Source organism: Hemitrygon akajei, chromosome 8 (genome assembly GCF_048418815.1).
Source record: "Hemitrygon akajei chromosome 8, sHemAka1.3, whole genome shotgun sequence".
NCBI lineage: Eukaryota > Metazoa > Chordata > Chondrichthyes > Myliobatiformes > Dasyatidae > Hemitrygon > Hemitrygon akajei.
In genome coordinates this window covers 165327342-165348265 of record NC_133131.1, presented here as the reverse complement: position 1 = coordinate 165348265, position 20924 = coordinate 165327342, and the positions used below count along the sequence as shown (strand labels likewise).

At 41.6% G+C, this 20924-nt stretch overlaps 1 protein-coding gene across 1 annotated transcript in view; it reads left to right on the top strand.

The window, feature by feature from the left end:
• The window catches only part of LOC140732397 (obscurin-like), a 530964-nt gene that overhangs the window by 252776 nt on the left and 257264 nt on the right, over nt 1–20924 (top strand). The window contains exons 54-55 of the mRNA XM_073054987.1: nt 2649–2915; nt 10972–11238. Of these exons, the coding sequence (XP_072911088.1) occupies nt 2649–2915; nt 10972–11238 (534 nt within the window). The remainder of the gene's footprint in view (nt 1–2648; nt 2916–10971; nt 11239–20924) is intronic.

Below are 20924 nucleotides of genomic sequence, written 5' to 3'. Positions count from 1 at the left end.
TTAAATCTTTCCCTATAACTCAGGTCTTCAAATCCTGGCAACAGCCTTGTAAATTTTCTCTGACTCTTTTAGTCTTATTAATATCTTTCCTGAAGGTTCTGACCAGAACTACTCTTAAGTTCTCCAACATCTTCTGTAATTTCAAAATAACACTCCAACTCCTGTACTCAATCCATTGATTTATAAAGGCCAACGTGCCAGAACATATTTCGTCCAGAATACAATCAGCATGTTTTAAATTAAAACACATGGTTAATTTATCTTTTATTGCTACAGTAATTTTGTATATCCCTGGGAATTAATAGTGAACAAATAGCCATTATCTCATTATTATTTCATTTGTAAACTGAACTGGAACCAGGTAATTACCTGCAACGATTTCTCATACATATCCCATCACCTCTAAATTCTCCAAGACTCTCTTCATGGCCCTTTCCAATTTCCCATCCATGTTACAGTACTGTGCAAAATTTATATAGCTAGGGCATAGATAACCTTTGCAGATTTATAGATAACTTCACTCTCTTTGACCCATCTGCTCCTAAATTATCAGACTAATTGCCTGGCCTCCAGAAGAATAGAAATTTCATCTAAATAACAAATACAAAAATAATTTACATCTTTGGTCTCACTCACGAGCTCCTTTGCTTACTACTCAGCTTCATTCCTGAGCGTAGAATCTGTCAGAAACAGAAGTAAATTTCCACAAGACCATGAGATATAGGAGTTGAATTAGGCCATTTGGCCCATCGAGTCTGCACTGCTATTTTATCATGGCTGATCCAATTTTCCTCTTGGCCCCAATCTCCTGCTTCTGCCCGTAGCCCTAGATGCCCTGACCAATTAATAATCTATCAACCTCTGCCTAAAGTATATATAAGATTTGCCTCCACAGCTGTCTGTAGCAAAGAATTTGACAGATTCACCACTCTCTAGCTAAACAAATTCCTCCTCATTTACATTCTAAAAGGAGACCCCTCTATTCTGAGGTTGTGTTCTTTGGTCTTATACTCTCCCACCATAGGAAGCATCCTCTCCACATCCACTCTATCAAGGCCTTTCACCATTCAATAGGTTTCACTGAGGTCACACCTCATTCTTCTGAATTCCAGTGAGTACAGACCCAGAGCCATCAGATATTTTTCATATGACAAGCCATTCAATCCTGGAATCATTTACGTGAACCTCCTTTGAACCCTCTGCAGTTTCAGCACATCCTTTCTAAGATAAGGGGCCTAACCTGCGCACAATACTCCAAGTGAGGCCTCAACGGTGCTTTATAAAGTTTCAGCATTACATCCTTGCTTTTATATTCTTCTATATTTCTTGCAACACTGATGCCGCTTTTCACTATGAGATGAGCTTTGGACATTTCTGTACCATCAATATGTGCATCTATTTTCATGTTAGTAATGTGACCTTTTTCTTGTCTCATTTGCTGCTATATTATTGCCTCTACCTTTGATACCTATTCATTATTCCATTGTACGTCTGCCTTTCCAATCTACATCAATGGGACATCCAGAACACTGCTGGCTAATTCCTTTCTAACACCATTTTCCACCACCTTTGTTTTCATGCCTCTGCAAACCTGAACCTAAATAAATTAATATATGGATCTTGACAATTAGTTGAACCTCCAGAGGTAATTTATATTTCTTAAATTTAACTCATCACTCCTATCCCATCTGTTTTATTAAAAGGTGCTCCCATGGGAACGGTGCTCTATCTTGTGTAACTTGGTACTACCTTGCATAGATTGCACACTGAGTATGTCATGACATTTGATTTACACGATCTCTGCAAACATGAATTAAAATGTATAGAGGGCTATGATGCAGGTACAGTGACTAGGCAGAATAATAGTTTGGTATGGATTAGATGGATCAAAGGGCCTGATTCTGTATATCAAATAATTTTGCACAAACAAAACTGAATGCTGTATTAGGTTTTCTTTTGTTTTCACAAATAGCTTATGAAAGGAAATTGATTAAAACTTAATTTTAAAGGCTTGATTAAGCCCACTTTTTCATTTTCATATCTGAGCATTTTTTTTCGTTATGAACAGCTACCTGTTAGCAGCAGGGTCAAAATACAATATATGCTGCTATAATAATTAGAAAAATAGAAAAATAGCTTAGAAAAATAGAGGGCTGTAGGTAAGCCTAGTAATTTCTAAGGTAGGGACATGTTCGGCACAACTTTGTGGGCCGAAGGGCCTGTATTGTGCTGTAGGTTTTCTATGTTTCTAATATCTAAAATAGAGGAAGCTTTTTTAGCATGCATAATTTTATAATCCTTTTTCTCTCAACAAGGAGTCTTATTGGGCAAATAATAATGCCCTGATGAAGGTTCTCGGCCCGAAATGTCAGCTCTTTATTCCTTTCCATAGATGCTGCGTGACCTGCTGAGTTACTCCATCATATTGTGTGTGTTGCTAATAATGTAATTCTTTTTCTTCACTCTGTATTCTGTGCATATATTCCCCATTGGAAACATGAGATTCATTTTAGTGTGTACCTCCACATATAAGAACAGGGGTTTAATCCAGAGTAAAAATCATCCAATCAAGACAATGAAACAAAAGCTTGTAAAGATGAGTACCATAAGTGATTGAATTATTGATCCAATAAATTTATGTTTCTCAGCTTTACCAGTACTTTTCAAACAAGAGCTTGAGAATGTGGAAGCTGAAGAGGGTGGTATAGCCAGACTATTCTGTGTGCTTACCAAACCTGATATAGCAGTGGAATGGCGAAAGGAATCAGTGGCACTGGTGCCGTGTGGGAAATATGAAATGAAACAGCAAGGTCCCAACATTGAACTGTTAATCCATGATGTGGAACCAGAAGATGCTGGTGACTATATTTGTGATTCTGGGGATAAACAATCAACAGCTCATTTAAAAGTGAAAGGTAAAATATAATATTTCATAATAGAATTCAACCTTTTCCATGTTTTTCTTTTGCTGCAGGAGGTAAACACTATCATCATCGTGTCCTTGTATTTAATTGCGTTTCATTTCTGCACTGAATGTTGTCGATTCTTTTCTTTTTCCACATGAGTCAAATTTGTTTTCTTTCTAGTTGATAGTTTCAAATTTTCACTACTATGTTGTTTGAATTGATCTTTTTTTTATAATGTATGGGAAAATGAGAGCAGTCATGGATATTGGGATCTAGTTTTTTTTTAAATTTTTTTTATTAGTTTTTCAAAACATTTTACAAAATTAAAAACCCCAAATCCCAATGAGGAGCATTAATACAGTGCAAGATTAAGCATACAATAACAATATGCTACAAAGGAAGAGAATTTAACAAAAAAGCACCTAAATTAAAGACAAGTGAGCTTAGTGTCCTCCCCGATATTGGGATCTAGTTAACTGCACTGCCTGGTATTAGACAGGTTAAGCAGAAATCTATTTGACATGGCGAATGTCTCTGACATGTCAGCCCATGGCCACCTTTTGTGCCACGATGAGACCACTCTCAGGGTGGAGGAGCAACGCTTTATATTCCATTTGGGTAGCCTCCAACCTGATTAGAGGAATAGTGATTTCTCCCTCTGGTTTAAAACAAAACCCCTCCCCCTCCCCACTTCTTCATTCCCTACCCTGGTCTCTTACCTCCTTTCACCCGCCTATCACCTTCCCCTGATTCTCCTCCTCCTCCCATTTCTCCCATGGTTCACTGTCCTCTCCTATCGGGTTCCTTCCTTGCTCATCCACCTGGCTTCCCTTATCATCTTCCAGCTGTTCTCCTTCCCCTCCCCCGACTTTTCTTTATTCTGGTGCCTTCTTCCTTCCTTTCCAGTCCTGAGGAAGGGTCTTGGCATGAAATGTTGACTGTTCATTCATTTCTGTTGGTGCTGCCAGACCTGCTGAGATTCTCTAGCATTTTGTATATGTTATTATCTATTTGAAGAGATGCTTTCTGGGGGCTTGTAATGTACAAAGTTCACAGTAAATTTTATTATCAGAGTACATACATATTACCACATAAAACCCTGAGATTCTTTTTCTGCGGGCATGCTCAGCAAATCTATAGAACATTACCTGTAAACAATGGACAGTAAATTCTGCAAATGCAGCTATAAATCAATGACTGAATAACAAGCATGAAATAACAAGATAAGAGTCCTTAAATGAGTGTAGTTACCTCTTTTTGTTCAAGGGCCTAACAGTTGAGATGTTTGTTAACATAGAAAGCCTACAGCACGATTAAGGGTCTGCGGCCCACATTGCTGTGCCGAACACGTACTTTAGAAATTACCTAGGGTTAACAATAACTCTGTATTTTTCTAAGCTCCATGTACCAATCCAGGAGTCTCTTAAAAGACCCTTTCGTATCCACCTCCAACACCGTCACCAGCAGCCCATTCCATGCACTCACCACTCTCTGCTTAAAAAGCTTACCCCCGACATCTCCTCTGTACCTACTCCCAAGCACTTTAAAACTGTGCCTTCTTGGGTTAGCCATTTCAGCCCTGGAAAAAAAGCCTCTGACTATCCACCTCTCATCACCTTATACACTTCTATCAGGTCACCTCTCATCCTCTATCGCTCCAAGGAGAAAAGGCCAAGTTCACTCAACCTATTCTCATAAGGCATGCTCCCCAATCCAGGCAACATCCTTGTAAATCTCTCCTGTACCCTTTCTATAGTTTCCACATCCTTCCTGTGGTGAGTTGACTAGAACTGAGCATGGTACTCTCTGAGTGGGGTCTGATCATGGTCCTATATAGCTGTAACATTACCTCTTGGCTCTTAAACTCAATCCCACGGTTGATGAAAGCTAATGCACCGTATGCCTTCTTAACCACAGAGTCAACCTGTGCAGCAGCTTTGAGTGTCCTATGGACTTAGACCCCAAGATCCCTCTGATCCTCTGCACTGCCAAGTGTCTTACCATTAATACTATATTCTGCCATCATATTTGAGCTACTGAAATGAACCACCTCACACTTATCTGGGTTGAATTCCATCTGCCACTTCTTCTCAGCCCAGTTTTGTATCCTGTCGATGTCCTACTGCAACCTCTGACAGCCCTCCACACTATCCACAACACCCCCAACCTTTGTGTCATCAGTAAATTTACTAATTCATCCCTCCAGCTCTTCATCCAGGTCATTTATAAAAATCACAAAGAGAAGGGGTCCCAGAACAGATCCCTGAGGCACACCACTGGTCATTGACCTCCATGCATAACATGACCCGTCTACAACCACTCTTAGCAAATTCTGGATCCCTAAAGCAAGGCCCCTTAGATCCCATGCTTTGCTTTCTCAGTAAGCCTTGCATGCCTTGTCAAATGCCTTGCTGAAATCCATATACACAACATCTATGGCTCTACCTTCATGAATGTGTTTAGTCACATCCTCAAAAAATTCAATCAGGCTTATAAGGCACAACCTGCCTTTGACACAGCCATGCTGACTATTCCTAATCATATTATGCCTCTCCAAATGTTCATAAATCCTGCCTCTCAGGATCTTCTCCATCAACTTACCAACCACTGAAGTAAGACTCACTGGTCTATAATTTCCTGGGCTATCTCTACTCCCTTTCTTGAATAAGGGAACAACATCCACAACCCTCCAATGCTCCAGAACCTCTCCCGTCCCCATTGATTATGCAAAGATCATTGCCAGAGGCTCAGTAATCTCCTCCCTCGCCTCCCACAATAGCCTGGGGTGCATCTCATCCGGTGCCAGTGACTTATCCAACTTGATGCTTCCCAAAATCTCCAGCACATCCTCTTTCTTAATGTCTATATGCTCAAGCTTTTCAGTCCGCTGTAAGTCATCCCTACAATTGACAAGATCCTTTTCCATTGTGAATACTGAAGTAAAGTATTCATTAAGTACCTCTGCTATTTCCTCTGGTTCCATATACACTTTCCCACTGTCACACTTGATAGGTCCTATTCTTTCACATCTTATCCTCTTGCTCTTCACATACTTGTATAACGCCTTGGGGTTTTCCTTAATCCTGCTCACCAAGGGCTTCTCATGGCCCCTTTTGGCTCTCCTAATTTCCTTCTTAAGCTCCTTCCTGTTAGCCTCATAATCTTCTAGATCTTTAATATTACCTAGCTCTCTGAATCTTTAGTAAGCTTTTCTTTTCTTCTTGATGAGATTTACTACAGCCTTTGTACACCAGGGTTCCTGTCCCGTATCATAACTTCCCTGTCTCATTGGAACGAACCTGTGCACAACACCACGCAAATATCCCCTGAACATTTGCCACATTTCTGCTGTACATTTCATTACTAAGCTAATTAGCTTAGAAGTAGGTAATGGAGGCAGCAGTTAGGGCAGTCAGGTGCTCCATTTGCAGTATGTGGGAAGTCAGGGCGAGCACAATTGTCCCTGATGACTACACCTGCAACAGGTGCATCCAGTTGCAGCTCCTGACAAACCGAGTTAGGGAACTGGAGCTAGAGCTGGATGAACTTCGGATCATTCGTTAGGCAGACGCAGAAATAGACAGGAGTTTCAGAGAGATAGTCACCCCTAAAAGTCAGGAGGCAGGTTGGTTGGGTGACTGTCAGGAGAGGGAAGGGGAATAGATAGGAAGAGCAGAGCACCCCTGTGGCCGTTCCCATCAATAATAAGTATACTGTTTTGGATACTGTTGGTGGGGACGACTACCAGGGACAAGTTGCAGTGGTTGCGTCTCTGGCACTGAGACTGGACTCTCAGCTCAGAAGGGAAGGGAAGGAGGGAAAAGAGGAGAGCAGTAGTGACAGGGGATTCGCTAGTTAGGGGGACAGATAAGAGGTTCTGTTGGAGAGATCAAGAATCCTGGATGGTCTGTTGCCTCCCTGGTGCCAAGGGTCCGTGATATCTCGGATTGAGTTCTCCATATTCTCAAGAGGGAGGGTGAGAACCAGATGTCGTGGTCCATGTAGGGACCAACGACGTGGATAGGAAGGAGGAGGAGCTCCTGCAAAGAGAGTTTAGGGAGTTAGGTGCAAAGCTGAAGTACAGGACTTCCAGGGTTGCAATCTCAGCTACCACGAGCTAGTGAGGCTAGAAATAGGAAGATAATGCAGCTAAATACGTGGCTAAGGAGTTGGTGCAGGAGGGAGGGCTTCATGTTTCTGGACAATTGGGCCTTGTTCCAGGGAAGGTGGTGAACTGAGAGCTTGGATACATACATGGAATTATGATGTAGTGGCCATTACAGAGACTTGGCTGGCATCAAGGCAGGAACGGATTCTCAATATTCCTGGATTCCAGTGTTTAAAAGGGATGGGGGGAAGGGGAGGAGGGGTTGCATTACTGGTCAGGGATACTATTACAGCTACAGAAAGAGTGGGTAATGTAGCAGGATCCTCTTTTGTGTCAGTATAAGTGGAAGTCAGGAACAGGAAGGGAGCAGTTACTCTATTGGGAGTATTCTATAGGCCCCCTGGTAGCAGCAGAGATACCGAGAAGCAGATTGGGAGGCAGATTTTGGAAAGGTGCAAAAATAACAGGATTGTTATCATGGGTGACTTTAACTTCCCTAATATTGATTGGCACCTGATTAGTTCCAATGGTTTAGATGGGGCAGAGTTTGTTATGTGTGTCCAGGACAGATTCCTGTCACAGTATGTTGACAGGCCAAGTAGGGGGAATGCCATACTAGATCTAGCATGAGGTAACGAACCGGGTCAGGTCACAGATCTCTCAGTGGGTGAGCATCTGAGGGACAGTGACCACCACTCCCTGGCCTTTAGCATTGTCATGCAAAAGGATAGAATCAGAGAGGATGGGAAAATTTTTAATTGGGGAAGGGCAAATTATGAGGCTATAAGGCTAGAACTTGCGGGTGTGAATTGGGATGATGTTTTTGCAGGGAAATGTACTAGCTCATGTTTAGGGATCTCTTGCAGGATGTTAGGGATAAATTTGTCCTAGTAAGGAAGATAAAGAATGGTAGGGTGAAGGGACCATGGGTGACAAGTGAGGTGGAAAATCTAGTCAGGTGGAAGAAGGCAACATACATGAGGTTTAGGAAGCAAGGATCAGATGGGGCTATTGTGGAATATAGGGTAGCAAGAAAGGAGCTTAAGAAGGGGCTGAGGAGAGCAAGAAGGGGGCATGAGAAGGCCTTGGCAAGTAGGGTAAAGGAAAAACCCCAAGGCATTCTTCAATTATGTGAAGAAGAAAAGGATGACAGTAGTGAAGGTAGGACCGATTAGAGATAAGGGTGGGAAGATGTGCCTGGAGGCTGTGGAAATGAGCGAGGTTCTCAATGAATACTTCTCTTTGGTATTCACCAATGAGAGGGAACTTGATGATGATGAGGACAATATGAGTGAAGTTGAAGTTCTAGAGCATGTTGCTATTAAGGGAGAGGAGGTGTTGGAGTTGTTAAAATGCATTAGGATGGCTAAGTCCTTGGGGCCTGACAGAATATTCCCCAGGCTGTTCCACAAGGCGAGGAAAGAGATTGCTGAGCCTCTGGCTAGGATCTTTATGTCCTCGTTGTCCACGGGAATGGTAGTTCAAAAAAGGTAGTAGGGATAGTCCTGGTAATTATAGACCAGTGAGCCTTACGTCTGTGGTGGGAAAGCTGTTGGAAAAGATTCTTAGAGATAGGATCTATGGGCATTTAGAGAAACATGGTCTGATCAGGGATAGTCAGCATGGCTTTGTGAAGGGCAGATCATGTCTAACAAGCCTGATAGAGTTCTTTGAGGAGGTGACCAGGCATATAGATGAGGGTAGTGCAGTGGATGTGATCTACGTGAACTTTAGTAAGGCATTTGATAATGTTCCACACGATAGGCTTATTCAGAAAGTCAGAAGGCATGGGATCCAGGGAAGTTTGGCCAGGTGGATTCAGAATTGGCTTGCCTGCAGAAAGCAGAGGGTTGTGGTGGAGGGAGTACATTCGGATTGGAGGGTTGTGACTAGTGGTGTCTCACAAGGATCGGTTCTGGGACCTCTACTTTTCGTGATTTTTATTAACGACCTAGATGTGAGATTAGAAGGGTGGGTTGGCAAGTTTGCAGATGACACAAAGGTTGGTGGTGTTGTAGATAGTGTAGAGGATTGTCGAAGATTGCAGAGAGACATTGATGGGATGCAGAAATGGGCTGAGAAGTGGCAGATGGAGTTCAACCCGGAGAAGTGTGAGGTGGTACACTTTGGAAGGACAAACTCCAAGGCAGAGTACAAAGTAAGTGGCAGGATACTTGGTAATGTGGAGGAGCAGAGGGATCTGGGAGTACATGTCCACAGATCCCTGAAAGTTGCCTCACAGGTAGATAGGGTAATTAAGAAAGCTTATGGGGTGTTAGCTTTCATAAGTCGAGGGATAGAGTTTAAGAGTCGTGAGGTAATGATGCAGCTCTATAAAACTGGTTAGGCCACACCTGGAGTACTGTGTCCAGTTCTGGTTGTCTCACTATAGGAAGGATGTGGAAGCATTGGAAAGGGTACAGAGGAGATTTACCAGGATGCTGCCTGGTTTAGAGAGTATGGATTATGATCAGAGATTAAGGGAGTTAGGGCTTTACTCTTTGGAGAGAAGGAGGATGAGAGGAGACATGATAGAGGTATACAAGATATTAAGAGAAATAGATAGAATGGACAGCCAGCGCCTCTTTCCCAGGGCACCACTGCTCAATACAAGAGGACATGGCTTTAAGGTAAGGGGTGGGAAGTTCAAGGGGGATATTAGAGGAAGGCTGAAAATGACTGAGAACAAACAGAAACTTGGAGAAAGTCGTGTGTGGAGGAAGATCCTGTGGATTAGGTACCAACAAATATAATTAGAAATGATTTTGTAGAAGTGTGATTGCTTGGAGGATAAAGCTGGAATTTGCAATCCAGGTAAAGAAGCATTAAGCCTCTGATGAGAATTTTCCATGTTTGAAGTCTGTTTCATGAGGGAAGTATGGTAAAATCTAATCATAGAGTTGACCTAATTTATTGAAGGCCACTGCATGTGGTTTCAGATGAAATACATTCACACTGCACATAAGTTATTGTACCATAAAAGAAGATGGCTAGTCTGATTAAGTGGAAGACATTATATTGGAAGCCTTTCACAACCCATCAAGTATGAAATTATTAATATGGGAGAGATAAATTTTAATAGTAAAGCTGAAAAGGAATTGACTGAGGTTTAAATGTCCTCGAATACTTGAAAGTTAACAAGGCTGAAACGATGCTTCAAAACTATTAATCACTCAGAGTCTGTCTAAAGTGGATAAACACATAAAAGGTAAGGTTACCAACAGGAATCTGTTATATTCCCAGACCAGTTACAAGAAGATGACCTGATTTAATTAAGAGATTTTCAAAGACAACTGATGACACAGAGGTTATTCACTTGCCATCTCTTGCCAACCTTCTCCCTTCACATTTTTATACTAGCAATCTCCTCTCTACGCCTTCAGTCCAGATTAAAGGCCTCTACTTGAAATGATTATTCGCCATAGATGGTTCCTGATCCTCCTAATCCACTGGGTTCTTCCAGCAGCTCTTTTTTTTCAGTCTTGTCTGTCTCTCTGCTTGTATTTATGCTTCAGTGAAGTATTCTGTTGTTTTTACACAAGTCTGTCAGCCAAGCTGTGTATTCCTTTTTCCATTGTCTAGCTTCCTCTTAAATCCATGTTATTTATTTCAACTTGGTCTCTACAGTAGCAAGCTTCACATTTTTTGATATTTTTGGATTGAAGAGGTTTCTTCCATATTCCCTGTTTGATTTCTTGGTTACTATCTTAAATGAATGATCTCTAGCTGTGCCCTTCATCATAAGTGCAGGGCACAACATTCTTTCTGTTGTATATTGAAATCTTTCATAATTTTCTGGCTGTCTTCAGCCTTATTTCCCCAAGGGGAAATGACCCTTTGTACAGCATTGCCTTCTGTTGTTCATAAATCCCTTTCTGTAAAATGGATTTATTGCAATTAATTAATTCAGAACTAATTTTCAAATACTATCCTTAAATGTCTTTCCAAATTTTGTAGCGTTGCCTGTGCTCTTCAAAAAAGAGCTACAGAATGAGGAAACTGAAGAGGGTAATCTAGTCACATTTCATTGTGAGCTTACAAAGCCTGGTGCACCAGTCAAATGGAAAAAAGGATCAAAAATACTTCATCCCAGCAGCAAGTATGAAATGAAACAAGTTGGTACAGTTGTTGAATTATCAATCCACAATGTCAGTACAGAAGATACGGGTAAATACACCTGTGATTCCGGGGACCAGCAAATTGATGGCTACTTGAAAGTTAATGGTAAGAGAAAATTCATAATTTAAAGAGATGTGCAGTAAATTGTGCTCCATTCAGAGTGTATTGACAGTTGCTCTTCAATATTCGACAGTCCAGTTCTTTGTGTCACATTTTTATACTTAAAAATGTTACTTCAACTTGATTTGATAACTTTATATGATTGTATTGATGTACAGTCATTAGAAAATAAACCTATTATTTGTGAGTTAACCAGCATAGTTATACTGCTGTAACTAATATATTGAATTATTTCAGTATAAGAAGACAAAACATCGAAGCACATCACAGGCCCTTCAGCCCACAATGCTGCACCAACTCCGCAACCCACGAAGATCAATCCAACCTTTGCCTCCACTTTTCTGTCATCCATGTGCCTATCTAAGAGTTTCTTAAATCCCCTAATGTATCTGCCCCTACCTTCACCTCAAGCAGGGTGTTCCATGCACTGCCTATTCCCTATAAAAACTCTACTCTGAAATTCCTCCCTGTACTTTCCTCTGATCACCTTAAAATTATGACTCCTGGTATTGGCCATTTCCACCCTGGCAAAAAGTGTCCGGCTCTCCGCTTGGTCTATGCCTCTTAGTATCTTGTACACTTCTATCAAATCACCCCTTATCCTCCTTCACTCCAAAGAGAAAAGCCCTTACTTGCTCAGTGTGTCCTGATAAAACATGTTCTCTAATCCCGACAGCATCCTGATAAATCTCCTCTGCACCCTCTCTAAAGCTTCAACATCCTTCCTATCATGAAGCAAACTGAATTTTCACCTTCATGTCCTCTAGTGCTTGACGTTTCTATCTTCACAATTTTATAAACTTATATCAGGTCTCCCCCTCTGCCCCTACTGCTCTAGAGATAACAACTCAGTTTGTCCAACTTCTCATAGATTATACCCTCTAATCAAGGCATTGTCCTGCTAAAGCTCTTCTTCATGTTCATGTCCATGTCCTTCCTATAATGGAGTGACCAGCATTGTGCACAATACTGCAAATGTGGCTTAACCAGCATTTTATATAGCTGGTGGCATGATTCCTTACTTTTATACTCAGTGCCCAACCAATTAAGGCAAGCATTTATTTGTCGTCTTTACTTGCTACTTATTTGCATGGCTACAGTTCATACTTGCAAATCCTTGCAAAGGCAAAATGGCAAGTAAGATTCTCACCAAATAAATGCCAAGGAATGACCATCTCCAATAAGGGAGAGCCCTGCCTCCTAGGAATTCATTGCATACCAATTCATTTCAACATCTGAAATTCCAAACCTTTTCTTCCTTTGCAAGATACAGAAATGGTGTGTGATACAATACTGTCCAGTTGTTTGGGCAACTGCAACTCTATCAATACTCAAGCTCAACACAATTCAGAACAAAGTAACCTGCTTGACTGGTATCCCCACATCTAGCCTAAACATTCATTCTTCCCATTGTTATATAGTGGCTGCAGTATTTGTAGTCTACAAAATGCACATCATTGCTTGCCAAGGCTACTTTGATGACACCTCTCAAACCCGTGACCTTTTCCACTAAGAAACACGTCCTGTAAATAGCAGGCATATAAGAACACTATTTGGTTGCAGGTTCACCTCCAAGTCACACACACCTTCTTGGTTTTGAAATGTATCACCTCTGTGTCTAAATCTGGAGTTCCCAACCCAACATGTATTTCAGCAACATCTCAAGGATGGGTAACAAGGTCAGTGATACCTACATCCTTTAAAAAAAACACGAAAATTTTATTATTTGATACAAATAAGCTTCTTTACAAGTGAAGTTTTACGTGCAGTGGGAACTAGTAAGCACATCTGCAAGGAGCACTGCCATAAGAAAGCAGCATCCATCATCTCTTCTTGCTGTTGCCATCCGGAAGGAGGCACAGGAGCCATAGGTTCCACGTCACCAGGTTCAAGATCAGTTATTACCTTTCAACCATCAAGTTTCTGAATCAGCTTGGATAACTTCACTCACCTCAACACTGAACTCCACGACCTGTAGACCCACTTTCAAGAACTCGTCAACTCATGTTCTCAGTATTATTTATTTGCTATTATTCTTATCTGGTTTTTGTATTTGTACAGTTTGTCTTTTGCACATTGGTTGTTTGTCAATTTTTGTGTGTATTGACAAACAACCAATGTGCAAAAGACAAACTGTACAAATACAAAAACCAGATAACCAGATTTCATTGATTCTGTTGTAGTTGCAGCACAGGAACTGGCCCTTCGGCCCACAGTGTTGTGCTGATCCAATTAAATTATTGATCAAATGGGCAACCTAACTAATCCACTCTGCCTACATAATGTCCATATCCTTACATTTCCCTCATATTCATGTGCCTGTCTAAACATCTCTTAAAAGTGCCGAATGTATCTTCCTGTATCACCACTCCAGGCAAAGCATTCCAGATATTCGCCACTCTCTGTGTAAATCCATTAGGCATCCACCACTCTCTTCCAAACCTCTGTCAGGTCACCTCTCAGCCTCTTCCACTCCAGAGAAAACAACCCAGGTTTGTTCAGCCTGTCATCATAGCTACTGCCTGCTAATCCAGGCAACATCCTGGTAAACTTCTTCTGCCCTCTCTCCAAAGCCTATACCTTCTTCCTATAATGGGACAATGAGAACTATATGCAACACTCCAGAAGCATTCGAACTAGAGTTTTATAAAGCCACGATACAACTTTCTTGAGATTTAAATTCAATACCTCATCTAATAAAGGCAAGCATGCAATTGGATGTTAACCACGCTATCAATTCTTTGTTCTACTGTGAATGTCCACAAACAAATGAATCTCAGGATAGTATGTGTATTTTGATAATAAATTCAGTTTGAACTTTGATAATGTTATATTCAGTATATTCACTTTATCAAATTTTAGTCATGAAAAATAATTTCCTATTATTCATTCAACTGTGCAAAGAGAATATGGATCTTATATTTGATTTGAAGGATTGATTTTGGGGTGAAGCTTCAAAGGCCTAATGTGTGGTGATGGTAATTACTCAATTTGTTTGTAAGTCTATTATATGCCATATGACCATGTCACATGCCCCAAGCCAACAGCCTAAGCCTTCAACTGAATGCATAACCCTAAAAACGGTCCCAAGCAAGGTTGGTGGTGTTCCACATAGGGTTACAAATTAAATTTGGGATTCAGATGAAGAATTACACTTTCCAGATAAATATAGTAAATGAATTCTTTTGGATGTATTTCAGTTGCACCAATAATTCTGATGAAAGAACTTCAGAGCCAAGAGGTTGAAGAGCATGGGATGGCAATCCTACATTGTGAACTGTCTAAACCTAAAGTGCCTGTGAAGTGGAGGAAAGGATCTCTTTTGATCTCTTCAAATGAAAAGTACACAATAAGGCAGGAAGGCTGTGCACAAATATTACAGATTCATGACTTGGAATCAGCAGATGCTGGAGAGTATTTCTGCTGCTTTGGGGATCAGCAAACTACAGCTTGTATAACAGTGAAAGGTAGGTTAATAGACCAGTGGAGAAAAAAAAACAATATCTGAAAGATTGAAGATTAGCTTTCTGTGTTACGTATGCAGTACATTGAAATATACAGTGAAATCTGTTGATTGGGTCAACGACTTTCACAGTCTGAGGATGTGCTTGGTGGCAGCCTGCAGGTGTCGCCACACAGTCCATAGAGTATACCCTCAACATATTTAACCCTAACCTGTACATCTTTGAAATGTGGGAGGAAACTGGAGCACCCAAAGGAAACCTATGGCCATGGGGAGAATATACAAACTCCTTAAAGACAGCGGTGGAATTGAACTGAGATCATAGGTGCTGCAGTAAAATTCTGCTAACAACTACACTACTGTGCCGTGTAGATGTTTTAGTTTGAAAACCTAAAAAAATTCAGATCCTAGATATATGAAATTATTTAGAAAAGACTGTGAATGTTTAATCAGGCAGCAATAAAGTTAACATTCAAATTGATGGCCTTCATCAGAAATGAGAAAAGTGAAAAATCAAACATGCTTTGAAATTGCTGAGGAGGGAGAAGAGTTGAGTAATAAGGTGGCACCAAGAAGACTGAGTAACACAAATATTTTCAGCTAACAGTAGATAGAGGGTTGTTGATAGAAATTGACCAATGTGGATGAAATATAAACACAAGGAGGTAAATGAAGATGAGAGAAAAAAGAGGTAGCAACTGTAAAATATAGAACATTGTGGTTGCTGGAATTGTAAACCAGAAGCGACTGCTAAAAATACCTAGCTGATCAGACAGGATCTCCAGAAAGAAAAAAAATAGAATTAACAGTAAAATTCTGTGTTTATAGATTTACTTGTTACCATAAGACACAGGAGCAGAATTGGACCTTTTGACACATTGAGTGTGCTCTGCCATTCCATAACAGCCAGTTTATTATCCCTCTCCACCCCATTCACCTGCCTTCTCCCTATAACTCTTGATACCTTGACTAATCAAGAACCTATCAACCCCGTCTTTAAATATATCCATTAACTTTGTCTCCACAGCCATCTGTAACAATGAATTGCACAGATCCACCACTTTCTGGCTAAAGAAATTCCTTTTCATCTCAGGTCTAAAGGGACGTCTTTCTATCCTGAGTTTGTGCCCACTGGTCCTAGACACCTCAGTATTGGAATCATCCTCTCCACATAGAAACATAGAAAACCTACAGCACAGTACAGGCCCTTCGGCCCACAAAGTTGTGCTGAACATGCCCCTACCTTAGAAATTACGAGGGTTACCTATAGCCCTCTATTTTTCTAAGCTCATGTACCTATCCAAAAGTCTCTTAAAGGACCCTATCATATCCCCCTTCAATACCGTTGCCGGCAACCCATTCCACACACTCACCACTCTCTGTGGGAAAAAAAAAACCTTACCCCTGACATCTCCTCTGTACCTACTCCCCAGGACCTTAAACCTGTGTCCTCTTGTGGCAGCCATTTCATCCCTGGGAAAAAGCCTCTGACTATCTACACAATCAGTGCCTCTCATCATTTTATACACCTCTATCAGGTCACCTCTCATCCTCAGTTGCTCCAAGGAGAAAAGGCTGAGTTCACGCAACCTATTCTCATAAGGCACGTTCCCCAATCCAGGCAACATCCTTGTAAATCTCCTCTGCACCCTTTCTATGGTTTCCACATTCTTCCTGTAGTAAGGCGACCAGAACTGAGCACAGTACTCCAAGTGGGGTCTGACCAGGGTCCTATATAGCTGCAACATTACCTCTCAGCTCCTAAATTCAATTCCACGATTGATGAAGGCCAATACACTGTACACCTTCTTAACCACAGAGTCAACCTGTGCAGCAGCTTTGAGTGCCCTAAGGACTCGGACCCCAAGATTCCTCTCATCCTCCACACTGCCAAGAGTCTTACCACTAATACTATATTCTGCCATCATATTTGACCTACCAAAATGAACCACTTCATACTTAGAAACATAGAAAATAGGTGCAGGAGTAGGCCATTTGGCTCTTCGAGCCTGCATCGCCATTCAGTATGATCAAGATTATTTATGTCCTCCTTAGTGAAGACAGAACCAAAGTAGTTATTCAATTGGTCTGCCATGTCTTTGTTCCCTATGATCAATTCACCTGTTTCTGACTGTAAAAGACCTACATTTGTCTTGACCAATCTTTTTCTTTTCACATATCTATAAAAGCTTTTACAGTCAGTTTTTCTGTTTCCTGCCAGCTTTCTCTCATAATCTTTTTTTCCTCCTCTGCTGGTCTCTGAATTTCTCCCAGTCCTCAGGTGTGCCGCTTTGTTTTGCTAATTTATATGTTTCTTCTTTGGACTTGATACTATCCCTAATTTCCCTTGTCAGCCACGGGTGCACTACCTTCCCTGGTTTATTCTTTTGCCAAACTGGGATGAACAATTGTTGATCCATTGCCATCTTTAAATGCTTGCCATTGCATATCCACCGTCAACCCTTTAAGTATCATTTGCCAGTCTATCTTAGCTAATTCAAGTTTCATACCTTAAAGAAAGTTACCCTTCTTTAAGTTCAGAACCTTTGTTTCTGAATTAACTATGTCACTCTCCATCTTAATGAAGAATTCCACCATATTATGGTCACTCTTACCCAAGGGGCCTCACACGACAAGATTGCTAACTAACCCTTCCTCATTGCTCAATACCCAATCTTGAATGGCCTGCTCTCTAGTTGGTTCAGAAAACCATCCCGCATACATTCCAAGAAATCCTCTTCCTCAGCACCCTTACCAATTTGGTTCACCCAATCTATATGTAGATTGAAGTCACCCATTATAACTACTGTTCCTTTTTTGCATGCTTTTCTAATTTCCTGTTTAATGCCATCCCCAACCTCACTACTACTGTTAGGTGGCCTGTACACAACTCCCACCAGCGTTTTCTGCCCCTTAGTGTTATGCAGTTCTACCCATATTGATTCCACATCCTCCAGGCTAATGTCCTCCCTTTCTATTGTGTTAATCTCCTCTCTAACCAGCAATGCTACCCCACCTCCTTTTCTTTCCTGTCTATCCCTCCTGAATATTGAATATCCCTGGATGTTGAGCTCCCATCCTTGGTCACCCTGGAGCCATGTCTCTGTGATCCCAACTATATCATATTCATTAATAACTATCTGCACATTCAATTAATCCACCTTGTTACGAATGCTTCTCGCATTGACACACAAAGCCTTCAGGCTTGTTTTTACAACACTCTTAGCCCTTATACAATTATGTTGAAAAGTGGCCCTTTTTGATTTTTGCCCTGGATTTGCCTGCCTGCCACTTTTACTTTTCACCTTATTACTTTTTGCTTCTACCCTCATTTTACACCCCTCTGTCACTCTGCACTTGTTCCCATCCCCCTGCCACATTAGTTTAAAGCCTCCTGAACAGCAGTAGCAAACGCTCCCCCTAGGACATTGGTTCCATTCCAGCCCAGGTGCAGACTGTCCTGTTTTTACCGGTCCCACCTCCCCCAGAACTGGTTCCAATGCCCCAGAAATTTGAATCCCTCCCCCTTGCACCATTTTTCAAGCCACGTATTCATCTGAAATATCCTCCTATTTCTACCCTGACTAGCACGTGGCACTGGTAGTAATCCAGAGATTATTACCTTTGTGGTCCTACTTTTTAGTTTATTTCCTAACTCCCTAAATTCACCTTGTAGGACCTCATCCCGTTTTTTACCTATATCGTTGGTACCTATGTGCACCACGACCACTGGCTGTTCACCCTCCCATTCCAGAATGTCCTGCAGCCGCTCAGAGACATCCTTGGGCTGAACTCCATCTGCCACTTCTCAGCCCAGTGTTGCATCCTATCAATGTCCCTCTGTAACCTCTGACAGTCCTCCACACTATCCACAACATCCCCAACCTTTGTGTCATCAGCAAACTTACTAACCCATCCCTCCACTTCCTCATCCCGGTCATTTATAAAAATGACGAAGAGTAAGGGTCCCAGAACAGATCCCTGAAGCACACCACATGTCACCGACCTCTATGCAGAATATGACCCGTCTACAACCACTCTTTGCCTTCTGTGGACAAGCCAGTTCTGGATCCAGAAAGCAATGTCCCCTTGGATCCCATGCCTCCTTACTTTCTCAATAAACCTTGCATGGGGTACCTTACCAAATGCTTTGCTGAAATCTATATACAGTACATCTACTGCTCTTCCTTCATCAATGTGTTTTGTCACATCCTCAAAAAATTCAATCAGGCTGATAAGGCACGACCTGCCCTTGACAAAGCCATGCTGACTATTCCTAATCATACTATACCTCTCCAAATGTTCATAAATCCTGCCTCTCGGGATCTTCTCCATCAACTTACCAACCACTGAAGTAAGACTCACTGGTGTATAATTTCCTGGGCTATCTCTACTCCCTTTCTTGAATAAGGGAACAACATCTGTAACCCTCCAATCCTCTGAAACCTCTCCTGTCCCCATTGATAATGCAAAGAGCATCGCCAGAGGCTCAGCAATCTCCTCCCTTGCTTCCCACAGTAGCCTGGGGTATATCTCATCTGGTCCCGGTGACTTATTCAACTTGATGCTTTCCAAAAGCTCCAGCACATCCTCTTAATATCTACATGCTCAAGCTTTTCAGTCCGCTGCAAGTCATCACTACAATCACCAAGATCCTTTTCCATAGTGAATACTGAAGTAAAGTATTCATTAAGTACCCCTGCTATTTACTCCGGTTCCATACACACTTACCCACTGTCACACTTGATAGGTCCTATTCTCTCACGTATTATCCTCTTGTTCTTCACATACTTGTAGAATGCCTTGGGGTTTTCCTTAATCCTAATCGCCAAGGCCCCTTCTGGCTCTCCTAATTTCATTCTTAAACTCCCTCCTTCTGGCCTTAAAATCTTTGAGATCACTATTATTATCTAGTTTTTTGAACCTTTTTTGTAAGCTTTTCTTCTTGACTAGATTTATTACAGCCTTTGTACACCACAGTTCCTGTACCTTACCACAACTTCCCTGTCTCATTGGAACATACCTATGCAGAACTCCACACAAATATCCCCTGAACATTTGCCACATTTCTTCTGTACCTTCCCCTAAGAACATCAGTTTCCAATTTAAGCTTCCAATTTCCTGCCTAATAACCTCATAATTCACCTTACTCCAATTAAACACTTTTCTAATTTGTCTGTTCTATCTCTCTCCAATGCTACTGTAAAGGAGATAGAATTATGATCACTATCTCCAAAATGCTCTCCCATTGAGAGATCTGACACCTGACCAGTTTCATTTCCCAATACCAAATCAAGTACAGCCTCCCCTCTTGTAGGCTTATCTACATATTGTGTCAAGAAACCTTCCTGAACACACCTAACAAACTCCAACCCATCTAAACCCCTTGCTCTAGGGAGATGCCAATCAATATTAGGGAAATTAAAATCTCCCATCACAACAACTCTGTTATTATTACACCTTTCCAGGATCTGTTTCCCTATCTGCTCCTTGATATCCCTGTTACTATTGGGTGGCCTATAAAAAAACACCCAGTTAAGTTATTGGCCCCTTCCTATTCCTAACCTCCACCCACAGAGACTCCGTAGATAATCCCACCATGGTGTCCACCTTTTCTGCAGCCGTGACACTATCTCTGACCAACAGTGCCACGCCCCCCACCTCTTTTGCCTTCCTCCCTGTCCTTTCTGAAACATCTAAAACCCGGCACTTGAAGTAACCATTCCTGTTCCTGAGCCATCCAAGTCTCTGTAATGGCCACCACATCATAGTTCCAAGTACTGATCCACACTCTAAGCTTATCCACTTTGTTCATAATACTCATTGCGTTAAAAATAGACACATCTCAAACTGTCGGTCTGAGCACGTCCCTTCTTTAACAGCTGTCTATCCTCCCTCACACACTGTCTACAAGTTTTCTCTATTTGTGAGCCAACCTCCTCTCCCCCAGTCTCTTCAGTTTGGTTCCCACCCCCCAACAATTCTAGTTTTAACTCTTCCCAGTAGCCTTAGCAAGTTTCCTCGCCAGGATATTAGTCCCCCTGGGATTCAAGTGCAACCCATCCTTTTTGTACATGTCACACCTGCCCCAAAAGAGGTCCCAATGATCCAGAAATCTGAATCCCTGCCCCCTGCTCCAATCCCTCAGCCACGCATTTATCCTCCACCTCATTCTACTCCTATACTCACTGTCACGTGGCACAGGCAG